At 43.3% G+C, this 12,372-nt stretch overlaps 2 protein-coding genes across 2 annotated transcripts in view; one reads left to right on the top strand and one right to left on the bottom strand.

Moving 5' to 3' along the window:
• LOC121283194 (ribosomal protein S6 kinase beta-1-like) overlaps nucleotides 1–12,372 on the top strand; it is a 77,234-nt gene that overhangs the window by 59,108 nt on the left and 5,754 nt on the right. The window contains exons 13-14 of the mRNA XM_041197443.1: nucleotides 995–1,102; nucleotides 2,594–2,706. Of these exons, the coding sequence (XP_041053377.1) occupies nucleotides 995–1,102; nucleotides 2,594–2,706 (221 nt within the window). The remainder of the gene's footprint in view (nucleotides 1–994; nucleotides 1,103–2,593; nucleotides 2,707–12,372) is intronic.
• Nucleotides 2,579–12,372, bottom strand: part of rnft1 (ring finger protein, transmembrane 1) — a 106,326-nt gene continuing 96,532 nt past the window's right edge. The window contains exon 11 of the mRNA XM_041197446.1: nucleotides 2,579–2,808. The gene's annotated coding sequence lies outside the window, so the exon portion shown is untranslated. The remainder of the gene's footprint in view (nucleotides 2,809–12,372) is intronic.

The raw sequence follows: 12,372 nt of genomic DNA, 5'->3' as shown, positions 1-12,372 counted from the left end.
AGGGGAGATGGTTGCATCCTCTCTTGTTAGAGATGGCCTTTGCCTGACATTTGTGTAGTGCAAATGTTACTTGCCACTTAACAGCCCAAGCCTGAATATTGTCCAGGTCTTGCTACATAAGAAGACGGACTGCTTCAGTATCTGAGGAGTCGTGAATGGTGCTGAACATTGTGCAGTCATCTATGAACATCCCACTTCTGACCTTATGATGGAAGGAAGGTCATTGATGACACAGCTGCAGTTGGTTGGTCCAGGGCACTACTCTGAGGAACTCCTGCAGTGATGTCCTGGGACTGAGATGATTGACCTCCAACAACTTACAACCATCTTCCTTTGTGCTAGGTATGACTCCAACCAGTGGAGAGTTTTCACCCCTGATTCCCACTGACTCCAATTTTGCTAGGACTCCTTGATGCACAGTCAGTCGAACGCTGTTTTTGCTTCCCTTCCATTAGCTTTACTGTGTTTCTGTTATCTCTAACTACCAGCATTCTGGCCAGGTTTTCTCATGGGGCTTGATAATATATGATAGGAGGTAGAATAAAACAAATCGGCAAAATGCTTTGCTAGATTTGGAGTATTGTCGGCTGATAAGAAATGGAGAAGTGTTGCAAAATTAGTGTTTCCAGAAGTTTTATTTTCTCCCTCTCTTGTCATACAAGTGTAAGATGGGCATGTTTCATTTAATTTGTCATGCACTGCTTCTGAAATGAGCACCTTTGGATGTGAAAAGCTCTGGTAAAAGAAACTTGCACGTGAAAGGAAGTTGGACTTTTTGTTTTGCAAATTTCAATTTAACGTTGTAAAAGTGCTGAATTTTTGCACCAAGGTATTTGTTCTGCCTCATGTTAACCCATGCTCTATGTAAACAAAGGACTTTTTTTGTTCAGAGTTGTGCTGTGTATCCAGAAAAGATGAATGGGAGACAAAAGATGAGAAAATCCTGAGGATTAGTCACCCAATTCTAGATGAATCATGTTTTTTTTCTCTCTAGCAATCAGATGATGATGTCAGTCAATTTGATTCAAAGTTCACACGACAGACACCTGTTGACAGCCCTGATGACTCAACCCTCAGCGAAAGTGCCAATCAAGTCTTCCTGGTAAGCCTTTGGATATACCATGTGCCTCTGCTGTGTGAAGTAATTTAATGTGCCTTTTTTTAAGGTTCTCATCAAGTTGACGAATGTTGGCGCTGGAGAATGGAACACTATATGGACCACAAGGTTGGGGAAAGAGTACAGATGCATTTAAGGCAAAGTTGATAAGCATGTGAGGGCAAAGAGAATGAAAAGGTATCTTGAAGTGGGGTGTAAGGAGGGTCTTGTGAGCATAAGTTTTGGCATAGTTGGCTTGGATGGCCCATTTTTGTGCTGTAGACTGAATGTAATATCCCTGTCGGCATCAGGTACAGCAGAAGCAAACCAAATAAAAACAAAACGCTCCCTCCTCTGTTCCATTAATGTTTTTCAGCATTGACCTTGAGCATCTACCACTATGACAATGTGACACTTTTACTACTCTTACCAGTTAGTGCTAAAGAGGGAACTGTTTTATTCTGTAGGTCTACCATGCCACCTAAGAGCTTGTTTAAGACTTTTCAAATTCAGTTCACAGAACCATTGCCACCAGCAGGTAGAGGACACTTTTGCCCCATGAGCCTGGCTGGACTTGAATTCAAGTCTTTAATACACTGTTTACCCCCATCCCAGAAATGATTGGTTGGTTGCAGTAGGACAAAGATATATATATATTCAAGTTTATTGTTGGTTGAACGAAAGGAATATTTCCACTCTGTGTTTTAAGTTTGTATTTAGATTTGTGTTCTTTGATACTGCTTATATCAGGGTCCTGAGCACAAGCCTTACTTCTCATAGACTTTTTTAGTTAGATACACTGGAGGATTTTTCAACATTCTCATTGGTTTTAGGATATCCTAGTGTCAATGAAAATACTCAGAGTCAATGATTTTTGGTGAAAGATGTAAATAATATACTACATGGGTAGCCAGCCTTGGCTTAGCACTCTTGCCTCTGAATGCAAAGGTTAGGGGTTCAAGCAACTTTCCAAAAACTTTGAGCACAGAATCCAGGCTGACATTGCAGAGTCTTACTGAGGGAATGCTGCACCACCTTCATCTGCCCTCTTAGTTGGAAATAATGGCACTTCTTGAACAAGAGCAGGGAAGTTCTCCCCAGTTCCCTGACTAACATTTATCCCTCAACCAACATCACCAAAAGATTCATAGGGCTATATAAGTTTACAGCGATTGACTGCAGTATCTTTTTGGGATATTTTCCTTGGGCACCCATCACAGTAGAAAAATGTGTTGGGAGTGAGACTAATTAGGCGACAGATGAACCAGGATTCTTGCTTTTATCTAATTACACCTTATGGAAAATGCAGTTGAATAGTTGTTGGGTAAGGGCAAGATAGAGTGCCATTGTATGACATGATGTAACAGCTCATGTGAAGAATGAATACTAGGGGAGAGATACCAGAGGGCTTTAGCTCCTTATGGAATTACAGCCTAGCAAGCATCTGCATCCTCATGAGAGAATGAAAATATGACCATTTCTTTTTTCCTTTTTCAGGGATTCACTTATGTGGCTCCATCAGTACTGGAAAGCGTTAAGGAAAAATTCTCATTCGAGCCAAAAATCCGTTCACCTCGTAGATTTATTGGCAGCCCCAGGACTCCAGTCAGGTAATTAAATGTTCCTCAGTATGTTCAGTATCGCCAGAAGAGAGACGCTCTGCACTTGTAGCACAATCCTCTTGAATTAGTCATAAGTTCCATTCCCTGAAACTGAGATAATACACAAAAAAAAACTGGAGGTCAGGCATTAAAGTACAAGACTCTGTCAATGAATATGTTCATCAGCATGAACATATACAAGCTTTGGGTGAATCCCTCCCGAGAATGCCAACACAGAAACAACCCTTTGACTCAACCAGTCTATTAATATATATCTTCCGCATATGTTCTGCTGAAGGGTCCGACCTGATCTTAAAGCTGTCGTTCTAATTCAGACACTAACTCACTTGTTGAGCATTTCTAGCATTTTAGGTTTGAAGTTATTTTTGTTTGTGTTTCATTTTGTTGGCTATATTGATTCCTTACTCATGATGAGATGCAAGATCTTTTTTTGGGGAAAGCATTGCTGGCAAGGCCAGCATTTATCATCCACCCTTAGCTGCCCTTAATTGATACATTAATAGAGTGATCTGCTAATCCACTTCAGAGGCAGTTAAAGTCGACCAAACTTGTGTGGAGCTGGAGTCACTTAAAGGCAAGACTGGAAGAGCAGGAAACCTCTCAACCTCTAAATCCAATTTCACCATCTGGCCTGCATCTTAACTCTATTTAAAACTATCAATCTGAATTCTGACGTTTTCAATCGATCTCCAGGTCAAAAAAGGCTTTCTGGGGGTGAAAGTTCCAGATTTCCACTACCCTTTGTAAAGATTCTAGTCTCCTGTGCTAGACTACCACCAGAGGAAATAGTTTATCTATCTGATCAAATCATTTAATCACCTTTAAACACCTCAATTTGATCACAAGGAAATACAAGCCTAGTTTATGCAACCTGTCATAAATCTAAAACTTTTAGCCCAGACAACTATCATTTTGGTGAAATGGTGCAAGTTTGGTTTGCTTCATGAAGGGGAAATCGTGCCTGACAAATGCGTTAGAATTCTTTGAGGAAGTAACAAGCAGTATAGATAAGGAGAACCAGTAGAAGTAGTATATTTGGACTTCCAAAAGGTATTTGATATGGTACTGCACATAAGGCTACTTAATAAGAGCCCAAGGTGTTGGGGGTGGTATATTAACATGGATGGAGGGTTGACTGACTAATAGGAGACTGTGAGTTAGCATAAGGGAGGCATTTCCAGGGATGGCAACCTATAACTATTGGGGTACCAGAGGGATCAGTGCTGGGACGACAAGCAAATGGAATGTTGTCCTTTATTTCAGAGGGAATGGAGTATAAAAATAGGGAAACTTTGCTAAAACTGTACAAGGTAGACCACACCTAGAATACTGTGAACAGTTTTGGCCCCCTTATCTAAGGAAAGATTTTTATTCATTCACAGAATGTGGGCTTCGCTGGCTGGGCCAGCATTTATTGCACATCCCTAGTTTCCTTTGAAGGTGGTGTTGAGCTGCTTTCTTGAACCGCTGGAGTTCATGTGGTGTGGGTACACCCACAGTGCAGTTAGGAAGGGAGTTCCAGAATTTCGATCCAGTGACAATGAAGGAACGGCGATATATTTCCAGGTCAGCATGGTGAGTGGCTTGGAGGGGAACTTGCAGGTGGTGGTGTTCCCATCTGTCTGCGGCCCTTGTTCTTCTAGGTGGTAGTGATCATGGGTTTGGAAGGTGCTGCCAAAGGAGCCTTGGTGAATTCCTGCAGTGCAACTTGTAGATGGTACACACTGCTGCTACTATGTGTCGGTGGTAGAAGGAGCGAATGTTTGTGGATCTGGTGCCCATCAAGTGGATGGTGTCAAGCTTCTTGAGTGTTGTGTGAGCTGCTCTCATCCAGGCAAGTGGGGAGTATTCCATCACACTCCTGACTTGTGCCTTGTAGGTGGTGAATAGGCTTTAGGGAGTCAGGAGGTGAGTTACTCATCACAGTATTCCTAGCCTCTGACCTGCTCTTGTAGCCACAGTATTTATATGGCTAGTCCAGTTCAGTTTCTGGTCAGTGGTAACCCCCCAAGATGTTGACAATGGGGGATTCAGTGATGGTAATGCCATTGAACATCAAGGGGTGATAGTTAGATTCTGCCTTGGTGTAGATGGTCATTGTCTCATACTTATGTGGTGCAAATGTTACTTGCCACTTGTCAGCCCAATCCTGGATATTATCCAGGTCTTGCTGCATTTGGACATGGACTGCTTCAGTATCTGAAGAATTGTGAATCGTGCTGAACATTAGTGCAATCATTAGCGAACATCCCCACTTCTGACCTTATGATGGAAGGAAGGTCATTGATGAAGCAGCTGAAGATGGTTGGGCTTAGGAAACTACCCTGAGGAAGTCCTGGAGCTGAGATGACTGACCTCCAACAACCACAGCCATCTTCCTTTGTACTAGGTATAACTCCAACCAGCGGAGAGTTTTCCCCCGATTCCCATTGACTCCAGTTTTGTTAGGGCTCCTTGATGCCAGACTCAGTCAAATGCAGTCTTGATGTCAAGGGCAGTCTCTCTCACCTCAGGAGTTCAGCTGTTTTGTCCATGTTTGAACCAAGGCTGTAATGAGGTCAGGAGCTGAGTGGCCCTGGCGGAACCCAAACTGATATTTGCTAAGCAAGTGCCGCTTGATAGCACTGTTGATGACCCCTTCCATTACTTTACTGATGATTGAGAGTAGACTGACGGTAATTGGCCAGGTTGGATTTGTCCTGCTTTTTGTGGACAACACAAGCCCAGGGCAATTTTCCACATAGCCGGTAGATGCCAGTGTTATAGCTGTACTGGAAAAGCTTGGCTAGGGGCCTAGCAATTTCTGGAGCATAATCTTTCAGTACTATTGCTGGAATATTGTTGGGGCCCATAGCCTTTGCAGTATCCAGTGCCTTCAGCCGTTTCTTGATATCACATGGACTGAATTGAATTGGCTGAAGATCGGCATCTGTGATGCTGGGGAGCTCTGGAGGAGGCTGAGATAGATCATCCACTCGGCACTCCTGGCTGAAGATTATAGCAAATGCTTCAGCCTTATATTTTGATGTGCTGGGCTTCTCCATCATTGAGGATGGGGATATTTGTGGAGCCTCCTCCTCCAGTGAGTTGTTTAATTGTCCACCATCATTCACGACTGGATATGACAGGACTGCAGAGCTTAGATCTGATCCGTTGGTTGTGGGATTGCTTTGCTCTGTCTGCCACTCCTCCATCACCCCCAACACCTCATCCCCTTCCCATGGTACCTTCCCATGCAATCGCAGAAGGTGCAACACTTGCCCTTTTACTTCCCCCCTCCTCACAGTCCAAGGGCCCAAACACACCTTTCAAGTGAAGCAGCGTTTCACTTGTACTTCCCTCAATTTGGTCTACTGCATTCGCTGCTTCCAATGCGGTCTCCTCTACATTGGAGGGACTGAACGCAGACTGGGTGACCGCTTTGCAGAACATGTTTGGCCTGTCCGCAAATATGACCCAGACTTTCCGGTCGCTTGCCATTTCAACATCCCATCCTGCTTTCGTGCCCACATGTCCGTCCTTGGCCTGCTGTAATGTTCCAATGAAGCTCAACGCAAACTGGAGGAACAGCACCTCATTTTCCAATTAGGCACTCTACAGCCTTCTGGACTTAACGTTGAGTTCAGCAACTTCAGACCATGAACTGTCTTCTCCATCCCCACCCCCCTTTTTCATACCCTTTTTTTCATATTCATTTTTATTTTATCATATATATATATATTAATTTTTTTCCCACTTAGTTTCATTATTATTTTTAAATTTTATTTTCATTCATTGTTTTATCCCCAGCTTTTAGCCTATTTTCAATCGATGTTCCCCCACCCCCACCAGGGCCATCTGTCACTTTCCAGAGTGCTTACCCTGGTCCGGCCATTATCACATTTTGCTTTCTTAATGTGAATATTAGCACCTCCTTTAACCAGTACAACCACCATTAACAACTCTTTGACCTTTTGTTCATGACATGTTTTTCCATCTCTCCTTTGCCTCCACCTATCGCTGGCCTTCTATCCAGCTTCACCTGTCCCACCCCCTTTAATCAGATAATATTGCATCACATCTCTACCTCCCTTTAGATCTGAAGAAGAGTCATACGGACTCAAAACATTATTTCTGTCTCTCTCTCCACAGATGCTGTCAGACTTGAGTTTTTCCAGCATTTCTTGTTTTCGTTTCAGATTTCCAGCATCCGCAGTATTTTATCTTTATTTATATCTGTCTAATACTTGCTGCTTTTGCTGTTTAGCATGCAAGTAATCCTGTGTTATAGCTTCACCAGGTTAACACCTCGTTTTTAGGTATGTCTGGTGCTGCTCCTGTCATGCCCTCTTGCACTCTCCATTGAACCAGGGTTGATCCCCTGGCTTGATGGTAATGTAGAGTAGGGGATATGTCAGGTCATGAGGTTACAGATTGTGTTAAGAGTACAATTCTGCTGCTGCTGGTGGTCACAGTGCTCCATGGATGCCCAGTCTTGAGTTGCTAGATCTGTTTGAAATCTATGCTATTTAGCACGGTGATAGTGCCACACAACACAATAGAGGGTATCCTCAATGTGAAGATGGGATTTTGTCTCCACAACGAATGTGCGGTGGTCACGCCTACCGATATTGTCATGGGCAGATGCATCTGCAGCAGGCAGGTTGTTGAGGATGAGGTCAAGTATGTTTTTTTCCCTCATGTTGGTTCCCTCACCAGCTGCCACAGACCCAGCTTAGTAGCTACGTCTTTTAGGACGCGGCCAGCTTGGTCAGTAGTGGCACTCCTGAGCCACTCTTGATGGATATTAAAGTCCCTCACCCAGAGCACGTTCTGCACCCTTGCCACCCTCAACATGGAGGAGCACTGACTCATCAGCTGAGAGAGGGTAATACGTGGTAATCAGCAGGAGGTTTCCTACCCATGTTTGACCTGATACCATGAGACTTCTTGGGGTTTGGAGTTGATGTTGAAGACTCCTGGGGCAACTTCCTCCCGACTGTATACCACTGTGCCGCCACCTCTGCTGGGCCTGTCCTGCTGGTGGGACAGGGCATACCCAGGGATGGTGATGGTGGTGTCTGGGGCACTGTCTGTTAGATATGATTCCATGAGGATGACTATGTCAGGCTATTGCTTGACTAGTCTATGAGACTGCTCTCCCAATTTTGGCACTAGCCCCCAGATGTTAGTAAGGAGGACTTTGCAGGGTCGACAGGACTGAGATTGCCATTGTCTTTTCCGGTGCCTAGGTTGATGCTGGGAGGTCTGTCTGTTTTCATTTCTTTTTTGTGACTTGTAGCGGTTTGATACAACTGAGTGGCTTGCCTATTACAGAGAGCAGTTAAGAGTCAGCCACATTGCTGTGGGTCTGGAGTCACATGTAGTTCAGACCAGGTAAGGACCAACTGATTTCCTTCCCTAAAGGACATTAGTGAACCATATGGGTTTTTACAACAATCAACAATGGCTTCATGGTTATCATTCAACTTTTAATTCTTGTTTTTATTGAATTCAAGTTCCACCATTCTGCAGAGCATTACCCTGGGCCTCTGATTACCACTATGCCATCACCTCCCTTGAGATTTACTGGCATTGGAGGCAGTCCAGAGAAGATTCACTAGGTTGATCCCAGGTATAGAGGGATTTTCTTATGAGGAGAGGCTGAGAAGGTTGGACTTGTGCTCATTAGTATTTAGCAGAATGAGAGGCGACCTTATTGAAACATAAGATTCTTAAGGGGCTTGACATGGTAGATGCTGAGAGGTTGTTTCCCCTTGTGGGAGAGTCTAGGACCAGAGGTAAGGGTCACCCATTTAAGACAGAGATGAGGAGGAATTTCTTCTGAGGGTAGTGAATCTGGAATTCTTTACTGCAGAGGGCTGTAGAGGCTGGTTCGTTAAATATATTCAAGGCTGAGATAGACAGATTTTTAATCAGTAAGGGAATCGAGGGTTATGGGGGAAAGGCAGCCATGATCTCATTGAATGGCGGAGCAGACTCGATGGGCCGAATGGCCTACTTCTGCTTCTGTATCTTATGGTCTTAAGTTTGGTTGTTATTCTTTTTTAAAGAACATTAGATGCAAATTATATGTAGAAACAAAGGTAGATCAGAAATGTCTAGAATTTGGAAAGAATTCTGCAGATAACTTGCTCAGAAGCAGTGATTGAAGTGTTAATATTTTGGATTGGTTCCTCAGGAGCTATTCAGAAAAGTGATTTTTATGCTTTTGTGTGTCTGAAGTGTAACATCTACAAAAGTTAATATTACAAGTAGTATTTCGATTACATAGATTGGATTTGCTGAGCTCCAGTTGTAGACTCTTGTTAAATGGGAGCAAATAGAATCATAGCGGATTTAGTCCATTGTGCCTGTGCCAGCTCTTCCCCATCCCTCAGTTTATTTTCTTCCTTGAATATTTATCAAATTCCCTTTTGAAAGCTACGATTGAATCTGTTTCCACCATCCTTTCAGGCTGTGTATCCAAATTTTAACCACTCATTGTGTAAAAACATTTTCCTCATGCCACCTCTGGCTTTTTTTGTCAATCACTTAAAAATGATGTGGTAGAAACAGCAGTTTGATGTTTTAGCCCTAAACCTGACCCATGGCCTTTTCCACAAAGGGAGTAGAGCCATGCAAAAATTACCCTGATATATCACTGTGAGTGATCAAACTTTTACAAGCAAAGCTGACATCAACAATAAATGATTGCTTCCTGAGTTGGAGATATTTCATGTTACACAGTTGGCAGGACCCCATTCTATTTTTTTTAACAGACAGGGTAAAATTAATTTGTATGATTTATTTTGTAGCCTAAGGAAGTCAATGCAAAGTGCTTTGTGGTGTAATTCCTTTGGATGTATACTTTTTTTATCTTTACTAGTCCTTCATTGTAAAGGATGTAGGTCAGTGTATGGGGAAATGATAGTGTAGTGGTAATGTCGCTGGACTGGTAATCCGGAGACCCAGGTAATGCTCTACGGACATGGCAGGTGGGATTTGAATTCAAGTTAATAAATCTGGAATATAGCTAGTCTCAGTAATGGTGACCATGAAACCATCATTGATTGTCGTAATAACCCATCTGGTTCACTGTTGTCCTTACCTGATCTGGTACATGTGATACCAGACCCACAGCAGTGTGGTTGACTCTTAACTGCCTTCTGAAATGGCCTAGCAAGCCACTCAGTTTAAGGGCAATTGGAGATGGCCAACAAATGCTGGCCTTGCCAGCAATGCCTACATCCATGAAAGAATAAAAAAAACTGTTATGTATTTTTCCAACGGTTGCACTTGTTGGGCTAAACTGTCCAAATTCTCAGCATAGTCCTCTTGTTCTGTAGGTATAAATAATAATAATGTTATTGCCCAAAACAGAAAATTGATATGAAAGTGAGGTGGCTATTGCAGATTAAGGTTGGGGCATGGTACTAAACCATGGAGACTGAGAAAGTCCTAGGTTTGATCTCCAGTTCACTGATCTCATCAAGGTAGCAGTGGTGTGCTGCATTGTCCACAACAGTTCCTGGCTATGTTTAAAGGAAAACCAGTGTGTCTATTGACGACATTGTGTTTGCCAGTGAGTTAGAGGTGGGTTGGGACTTACTGCAGGACTCAATAGTTTATTTTACAACAAACAAAGTCTAGTTACTCAGCAAACACTTTGCTTGAATCATGTACCAAATGGAATTTTGAATCAAATGGAAATTAGTGCTGCCACCATATACAGCCGGAAACTACAGCAAAAGTACTCATGATGGAAACTATGGCAACATCTCCTGATGAAAGTAGGAAAATACAGTAAGAGGGATGGTTAAATACAAATTGATAATTTTTCCAGCAAATTAGTGAGTGCAGGAGTCACATAAACGTTAAATACATGCGACGAATCCTAGATACATACAGTGGTACATCCAGGTGTGATTGATGGGGTAACTAACCAACCATCATCTTCATTTTGCCAGAAATAATGTCATTATACGCATCTGAGTTATACAATGTATATGTTCAGGAGAGAAAACTGACTTGATTGTGGATTGGATATAGATTTAGACACTGATCTTTTGAATTGTTTCAGCATAAATTGCGGTGTAATTGAAGTGGTTATGTTACTGGACTAGTAATCCAGAGACCTGGACAGAGAATGAGAATTCAAGCCCCACCAGGATAGTTAAAGAATTTGAATTCAGTTTCCAAAAAATAAGTTAAAAAAAAACCTCCTGGAAGTAAAAAGCTGTCAGATTGTTATTAAAACTAACTGCTAAAATGTCTTGAATGAAAGTGGACAGAACACCCAGCATCTACCTATGCACCGGAAACAACAACAGCAAATTCAGCCCTGTCAACCCTGCAAATTCCTCCTTAGTAACATCTGGGGGCTTGTGCCAAAATTGGGAGAGCTGTCTCTCAGACTAGTCAAGCAACAGCCTGATGTAGTCACCTTCATGGAATCATATCTTACAGACAGTGCCCCAGATACCACCATCACCATCCCTGGTAAGTCCTGTCCCACCTGCAGGACAGACCCAACAAAAGTGGTGGTACGCTGGTATACAATCAGGAGGGGGTTGCCCTAGGAGTCCTCAACATTGACTCCGGACCCCATGAAATCTCATGGCATCATGTCAAAATGGGCAAGAAACCTACTGCTGATTACCACATACTGCAAAAGATAAACCTGAAGCACTTGCAACAATCTCCAGCCAGAAATGCCAAGTGGATGATCCATTTCAGCCTCCTACTGAGTCCCCAGCATCACAGGTGCCAGTCTTCAACCAATTTGATTCACTCCACGTAATATCAAAAAACGGCTGAAGGCACTGGATAGTGCTGTGGGCCCTGACAATAGCACTGAAGACTTGTGCTCCAGAACTTGCCGCGCCCCTAGCCAAGCTGTTCCAATACAGCTACAACACCGGCACCTACCCCTCAATGTGGAAAATTACCCAGGTATGTCCTCTACGCAAAACCTAGGACAAAATCCATCCCGGTCAATTATCACCCCACCAGTCTACTCTCGATCATTAGTACAGTGCTATCAAGTGGCACTTGCTTAGCAATAACTTGCTCACTGGCGCTCAGTTCGGGTTCCGCCACGGGCACTGAGCTCCTGACCTACTATAGCCTTGGTTCAAACATGGACAAAAGAGCTGAACTCCTGAGGTGAGGTGAGAGTGACTGCCCTTAACATCCAGGCCGCATTTGACCTGAGTGCAGCATCAGGGCAAACTGGAGTCAGTGGGAATAAGGGGGAAAACTCTCCATTAGTTGGAGTCATGCCTCACACAAAGGAAGATGGTTGTGGTTCTGAGGTCCATCATCTCACCTCCAGGATATCACTGCAGGAGTTCCTCAAGGTAGTGTCCTTGGTGCAATCATCTGCAGTTGTTTCATCAATACCCTTCCTTCCATCATGAGGTCAGAAGTGGGGATGTTTGCTGCTGATTGAGGAGTTGTGATTGGTGTTGAACATTGCACAGTTAATGAAGCAGTCCTTGTCCAAATGCGGAAAGATCTGAACAACATCCAGGCTTGGGCTGACAAGTGGCAAGCAATATTCATGCCACAGAAGTGCCAGGCAATGACCATCTCCAACAAGAGGGAATCTATACATTGCTTGTTGACATCCAATGGCATTACCATCACTGAATCCCCCACTATCAGCATCCT

The sequence above is a fragment of the Carcharodon carcharias genome, chromosome 10, assembly GCF_017639515.1.
Source record: "Carcharodon carcharias isolate sCarCar2 chromosome 10, sCarCar2.pri, whole genome shotgun sequence".
NCBI lineage: Eukaryota > Metazoa > Chordata > Chondrichthyes > Lamniformes > Lamnidae > Carcharodon > Carcharodon carcharias.
This window is presented reverse-complemented; position numbering and strand designations above follow the sequence as displayed.